Genomic DNA, 7,080 nt, shown 5'->3' on the forward strand with positions numbered 1-7,080 from the left:
ACTCTCTCTCTCTCTCTCTCTCTCACCTTTTCTATTTCTGTTTTGTTTTCTATTTATGCAAAAAATATTAATTTGGTTTTCAAGCCAAAACACTTTTAAAAATTCTGAGAATAGTTATGGGTACTAATTGAATTATTCCAGAGGCCCTCAACTAATTCCAAAATTGTTGGAGCATTTAAAAATATTTATAGTATTTAGATGCCCCAATTCAAATACAATATGAGTTAACTCAAAAATTCAGAATGACCTATAAATATGTGCATCATTTTTGGCAGAGGTTTTCACCTTTATCGGAAATCATGAACTTCTCTAAAGGGCATTCTGGGTTCATTGAAAAGATTTAAACTTGAACCTAGTTAAAATAATTATCGGCTAGGGTTTGATCATCCCCATCTCAAATTTATTTGAATTTAAACATGATACATGATGATCAAGCAATGACAAACAAGGCTAATGCTAGGGCTGTGACACCCCCGCCCCGCGTGAGGGGGGCATCTCTGTACTCATTTTCATGGGGGGTGTAGAAAATCCGACAGCCAGATAAGTTCTCAGGAAATCAACTTGACAAAGCATATACTCTTTTGTCTCTTTAGTAAGGATGCGAATAACGAAGCTAAGATGCTAGCAGTACTACATGACTAATTATACTACTACCCACCACCAAAACAATTGTAGTAGAAAGAATCAAGCTGGCACTAAAAGTTCAATTGCAAATGTACGACAGTCTGCCTTCGGGTAACTATTTTTTGTGAGCCTTTTTCTCATGGTAAATTTTTATGCCTGCTCCAGGCCAAGCTGTCATCCTCTCATGACAAACTTGGGTTGGCCGTGTGGCTAACTCGTCAGAATGGCCTTGTCCGGCGGCCGGCAGCTCGGCCGCACAGGAGGGCGTTCTTGGGGATCGGGAACTCGTCGCGCCACGACGTGGACGGCGTCCAGACGCGGAGGTAGAACTGCTGTCCCAGGTACTGCCTGGCCCAGGTCTCCGATCTCACGTTCCACATGCCCACGTTGTCAAGGGGCATGTAGATTGCAGTCCATGCATTGGGGTAAACCTGACGGAAACGCACACAGGCATCGCCAACTTTGAGAACAAATGGAACACAACTCAACCTTGTTGATTGTCGAGCGTTATCAGAAGAACCATACCTGAACAGTGTACCGTGAAACGCCATCCCTCAAGTTGTAGATCTGTCTACTTGCCGGCGACCATTTTCCTCCATTCATTCTGCATCAAAAAAATTAGACCCGCTCAGATTCAGATCACCGAAAGTAAATAAAGCCAGAGACAGGAAGCAATGCAATGTGGCGCGCACACATTCATACCCGACAACCCAGAAGGCATAGCCGTCGATGTGCCACGACTGCACCTCGTTCTCAGAGTTCTCAAACACAATCTCGACGTAACCTCTGTAGTCGGCCCCCATGACCGACGTCCGAAGGTAGGCACCGCCGTATGTCGGGCTGTCAGAGATGGTGCCCACCGTGAACACGCCGGGGATCTTGTAGTAGTCGGCGATCTTGAGGGGTGTGTCTGCATTGACGTGCGACACGCTGTTCACCGCGTACCTCTGCTTCCCGTTGATGGTGGCTGCCGAGTTGGCCAGCCTGATGGTCTTGGTGGTGGGCACCTGCCCGTAGTGGTACGAGCCCTGCGGGTTGGGCCTCGGCCCGCTCGCCGTCAGGTTCCATCTGGTTGCGAGTAGGCAGAATCAAGTCACATTGTCCTTCATGGTTACAGTGCTAGTCTGAATTTGTATTTGTAGTAGGAAAAGAAACTGATGAGCGATATTACGTACCTGATAGAGCGGGCCTGGTTGAGCGACCAGTCGATCTGGGTGGTGGGGCCTCCCGGCAGCGGGCCGGGAGCCTTGCCGGCGGAGTTGGTGTAGTGCAGGACGGCCGTGGTGGTTATGATCTTGGTGGTGAAGCGCGTGGAGACGACGATGGAGTAGTCGAAGCCAGGCTGGTCCGCCGTGAGGAGCACCGAGTAGGACTGGCCAAGGTGCACGTCCAGGGAGGAGTAGGCGGTCTGCATGGTGTGCGAGCCCTCCACCTCCACCAGCTTCATGGCGTGCCCCTGGAACCTGATGTTGAGGGACGTGGCCAGCCCGACGTTGGTGATCCGGAAACGGTACGTCATGCCTGCATGCAACAAGTTTCAGGCTTCTTCTGTCACTAGACCAGCGCGTCAATCAGAAACTGAATTCTCGTGCAGGCTGTTGAGACATGTATGTATGTATGCTTGATCCGTGGTTTTTACCGGGCTGGACGGTGAAGGTGTAGCCGTTCCAGCCGCGACCGTTGATGAGCAGGCCATCAGGGAAGCCAAGAGCCTTGCCACTGTCAAGCATGTACCTCAAATCCTGCGCAACAAGAACAAACGCCAACAAATTGCTTACTCTGAATCTTTTAGTAGAATACTAATCTAATGCTCTGGCCGCGTGCGTGGCAAGACGATAGAGGTAACTGCTTACGGTATGGTTGGTCTTGTACCAGTCGCCGATGAGGACGGTGTAGTCGGCGGCCGGGGGAGGGAAGGGGACTGGGATCCTGGGGCGGCTGAGCACGCGGATGCCGCCGAAGCCGCCGGCGGCCTTGTGGAAGGCGAGTGAGGGGAAGTAGAAGTAGGTGCCGATCTGGTCCTTGGCCTGCAGGATGTAGGTGAAGTTGGCGCCCGGCGGGATCGGGCACGTCGTCCCGGCCACGCCGTCCTCAAACGAGTTCCGCCGCTGCTGTACCCCGCTCCTGCATTGCATTGCAGCCATCGTGCCAAACATCATCGTCATCAGTTGTGCTCGTTTTTCTTTCTCATGTTTGCTCATAAATACACACAGTCAGGACGTTAGTCAATTTCCAGTGAAGCGCAAATCGGATTGCTCTGCTGTTTTTGACTGATGGAGCATCTTTGCCACGCTGAAACTGGCGCCTCAACGAGTCAAAAAGTAGTACGTGTACGTGTAAGTAGTACTAATAGCACTGAAATACTCTACCAGTGTTGCGTTGAAACTTTGGCGCTCCATACGACATGGGCACGAGTGTTGGTCGGATCGGACTACTAAGAGCGGTATCTTTACGACTACTTTACTATTTTACTGATCTGAACGCTCTTATATTTTCTATTTACATAGTCCGTGAACTTGTCACCGCCACGAATTGATACGTACGCTCACCATTGCACTATCTTTTATTATTATTTTAGGTGGTGACATTTTGCAGCGAAGCTAAGCTGTCTGCTCACGGAGCGCCCATCTGTGTGCTACTAAGAGCATCTTCAACAGCCGCGCTAAGCGTCACGCGCAAAAAACCTGTTTGCCGTGGGCGCTTCGGCTGGTTTAGCGCGTCCGCCTGCGCTGGCTTCAGCAGCCGCGCTATAATGCAGCGCGCGCGCGTCGCTCCAGCAGAGCGCAAAAATACAGCGCGCGCGCCGCACAAACCACATATACATTTCAAAAAGGATGAGCAAAAATGATCAAACAAACAAATAAATGAACAATAAATAGTTCATTTTCGTTATGGCTCGCTAGTTTCTCTGCAATGCGCCTGAACAAGTCGGTGCTCATCCTAAACCGGCGACGAAAATACGACTTCGGATATGGATATGTGGAATTCTCCACGAAATAGTTCTTCATCAATCTGTTATGGGCATCAATCCTATCTCTCCAAATTTTCTCCCGACCCATAACCGAACCACCGTGCTTCGGTTTTTTATATGCATAGCTAGGATCATTGCAAGATCCTCCTCCTCTTCCATATCAAATTCTTCTTCAGAAGAATCATACGATGAACTCATCTATAATGTTCAATACTATACTATAAAAACTACAATTCAAAACATGCACCAAATTCATGAAGTTTGAGCAATACATACCTTGTAGGCGTTTTGTCAAACACCTTGCGGGCGCGGCGCGGCAGCGAGCGCTCGAGCGCTGTTCCTCGGACGACGGAGGCGCGCGAGCGCCGGCGGGACTAGGAGGGGATGGGGCGGAAGCGCGGGCGTGCGGGGATAGGCCGGGAAGCCTGAACGGTCGCCGGGGGGCGCGGGCGGCGGCGGCGGCGCGGCCGGACGGGGGTGGAAGTGGGAGAGGAAGTGCGGGCGCGAGCGCTGGAGTGTGCCGCGCGCTGCAGCGGGCACCCGAAATACACCGCGCGGGTAAATGTTTTCGACCGCGCGTCCAACTCGTTATAGCGCGCACGCCGTTTTTGCGCGCCGGCTGGAGCGACCTGCCGCGTTGCACGCGCGCTAAAACGGCTTAATTTACGGCGCGGTGCTAGTTTAGCACGACTGTTGGAGATGCTCTAATGACTTGCGTGACCACTATCGAAATACTTGCGACTCTCTGTGCTAATGAGCGGGCCGGGAGCGGGACCGACCAGTATTCCGCCCCGCGCTATAACGTAGCGTCGCGGCCATGCAAACTTGTCGGTGCACCTAACTCTCTGTTTCTAAACATATACAGTAGTACTTTTAAGCCAGTGCTGCAGGCCCTATCGTCACTATCATGGTTCCTTGATTGCAATTTTTTTTTCAATTTTTTGTTGATGGCTTGCCAAGCTGACCACTTGGTACTGCCATCCATAGCGTCGCTCTCATCCCCGAAATAACTGACACTTTTATTACAAAGAAAGAAAGAAAGAAAGGAAACAATGTGCTAGTACTGCCATCTTCCCCTAGCTAGGGTGTCAGCTTTGAGGAAGAAAAAAAAATGATCTATTTGAGGTGGGCTTAAACAGGAGGGAGGGCCCGTGAGGCGTCATAACTTTTGAGGAGAAGAGGACACGGGCGCGCCGAATCTGCAGTCCGCTCGCTACAGCTCCACCGGTACGGCGGTGGCCTCGCTCGGCTCGGCTGGCACCCACCCCACGCGCTCGCGGAAGGGCACATGCTCACCGACGGCCGACGCGCGCGTGAGGTAGAGGCTTTGATCCATTCCAGGGGCTCGTGGTAAAAGCGCGGCAGCCACCCCCGCCCGTGACCGTGATCACGCTTAGATCACGACATGAGATGCGGTGTACCTGCCCCTGCGCATTATTCCACATCCCGACCCAGCCTAGCAAAGCTTGGATCACGAGGTGGGTACAAAACAAAACAATGTGGTGCTTTGCCTTGCCTAGATCAATCAGACTTGCTAAAACTCTGCTGCGCTGCATCGATCGCATTCAACCCTTGTCTGATGCGCCTCCCTGTGCATGTGCCATTGCTGCTGCTCCTACTAGTACTCTCTTTGTTCCTAAATATAAGTCTTTTTAGAGATTGCACTATAAATTACATACGGATGTATATAGACATATTTTAGAGCGTAGATTCACTCATTTTGCTTCGTATGTAGTCCATAGTGAAATCTCTAAAAAAAACTTATATTTAGAAACAGAGGGAGTAGATCACAAAGATTTGGAGTATTTTCTCCTAGGGGCCTGGTAGTTTGGAGTATTTTCATTCATACCCTTCGCTTTTCCTGCTCCAAAATAGCGCGTTGGTCCTTATTATGCCCCGACCCGCTGCTCCTAGAAACCGTAGTCTGGCCGCACAAAATAAACATGACATGACATGCCCCGTCGATTAAGGAACACTTGTCCTACACAGGTATACTACTACTCCCGAGTGAAGCAGACACGGCGCTTTCATTGCCCGCTAAAATGAGACGCACTCCCTACTTTGAAGATTTACAACTGCGCTGTCTCACCGACAGACTAAAAGAGGTACTACGTACGTACTTGAGGATTTGCCGTGAATATGACACTCTAGTTTCCAATTCCATGCGTGGCCAGGCTGCATATAGAATTAATTAAATACTCTATCCAGATCGCCTAATCATATAGCCGATATAGCTTGGTAGGACAAGTGGGTTAGTCAGTGTAATAGTGTTAAACTAAGCACATCTTAAAGTTGCATGCGGATGCGGTAGGTACACTGAGGCAAGCTCACACTCGAGCATAGGCACTACAACTGGGCAAGCTACAGCATTTATTTACTTGGATATCTAGTAAAACGGATGATGGATAAACTTGTAAGCGCATTAAAACATTGCCATACTCTTGTGCTAAGCAATAGAGATATTCTTCTTTTGCGGGGCATACGCAGTACTAAGATATTTATTCAATTGATGGCCGGACACGAATTAACTTCCAACAAGTGGTACTACGTGTAAGAGGAGCAGACGAAATCGAAATGGATGGATTCGCAAGTTATGAGGTGTACCAGGAGAGAAGGAATGGCTCGTTGAGCTTGTTGAAGACATTGACGACGAGGTTGTCGTTGGTGACGGCCTCTACCTGCGGCCCCGGGAACTGCCCATTGATCAGTATCCCCTGCCAACAGATTTATTCATTCATTCAGCATACGGCGATGCTAAACTCAATGTGGTGCCACGGTAGAGAGAAGAAAAACAGGGAGAGGATAATGGAATGCACCGAGACCTGCTGCTTGACGCCGAGCGGGTAGATGTCGCCGTAGCTGACGTTCCACGTGAAGAACCGGTACGGATCCTCGCCGGCGACGAGGACGGAGAGGAGCGGGAGGCCGAGGAGGAAGGAGAGGACAGCCACGGCGCTGCCACCCCTCGCCATCTTGCTGACCGCGCCGCCTACCTAGACGCTTTCTTGCAGCAATGGAAGTATGGAACTAGGATTGGAAAGGAGATGCGAGGGACTTGTGACTGGGATGGGTGCTCTTCTTCTTATGTTGGTGGAGTCGTCACTCGTCAGCATGAGGGCATTGCTCGAACCGAATGGTGAGTGATTTTCGTCTGAGGAGACGGAAAGGAGAAGCGAGGGGAGTTTATGAGGTGTACCAGGAGAGTGGCCTCCCAGGAGCGTAGGTAGTGTTGTGTGTGGTGGTGGTGATGGTGTGGATTTTTGGCTGTGTCTCCTCCCGTGGGATGTCGGGGCACCCTCCTTTTCTAGACGGTTGTTGAGGGGGGAATGAAATTGGTAAACCCACATTGAAAGATAGATCATGTACTAGTACGGCAGTGTGCTAGATTTTGCGGTGTCGGGCATCATTTACATTTTTTGTATTTCTATATATTATTGCAACAGCATATAAATATTCTACTTCATATTATGTAAATCATGATTTAT

General features: G+C 50.2%; 1 protein-coding gene across 1 annotated transcript; it reads right to left on the reverse strand.

Moving 5' to 3' along the window:
- Positions 1-545: 545 nt before the first annotated feature.
- Positions 546-6,872, reverse strand: LOC123044704 (L-ascorbate oxidase homolog). The gene is made up of 8 exons (XM_044467535.1): positions 6,418-6,872; positions 6,200-6,309; positions 2,478-2,748; positions 2,264-2,366; positions 1,800-2,145; positions 1,327-1,692; positions 1,150-1,228; positions 546-1,055 (listed from the first exon to the last, which is right to left on the reverse strand). The coding sequence occupies exons 1-8, from the start codon at positions 6,565-6,567 to the stop codon at positions 843-845; spliced, it is 1,638 nt and encodes a 545-aa protein (XP_044323470.1). The 5' UTR covers positions 6,568-6,872; the 3' UTR covers positions 546-842.
- Positions 6,873-7,080: the final 208 nt, after the last annotated feature.

This window comes from Triticum aestivum, chromosome 2B, assembly GCF_018294505.1.
Source record: "Triticum aestivum cultivar Chinese Spring chromosome 2B, IWGSC CS RefSeq v2.1, whole genome shotgun sequence".
Taxonomy (NCBI): Eukaryota; Viridiplantae; Streptophyta; class Magnoliopsida; order Poales; family Poaceae; genus Triticum; species Triticum aestivum.

What these genes read in the sequence shown, in the direction of transcription:
- LOC123044704 (XM_044467535.1), bottom strand. Translation starts at nt 6,567, where the DNA reads ATGGCGAGGGGTGGCAGCGCCGTGGCTGTCCTCTCCTTCCTCCTCGGC. An exon ending in CGCTCGGCGTCAAGCAGCAG is followed by an intron (nt 6,310 to 6,417) that starts GTCTCGGTGCAT and finishes ATCTGTTGGCAG; the next exon opens with GGGATACTGATCAATGGGCA. An exon ending in TATGCCTTCTGGGTTGTCGG is followed by an intron (nt 1,229 to 1,326) that starts GTATGAATGTGT and finishes TTTTTGATGCAG; the next exon opens with AATGAATGGAGGAAAATGGT.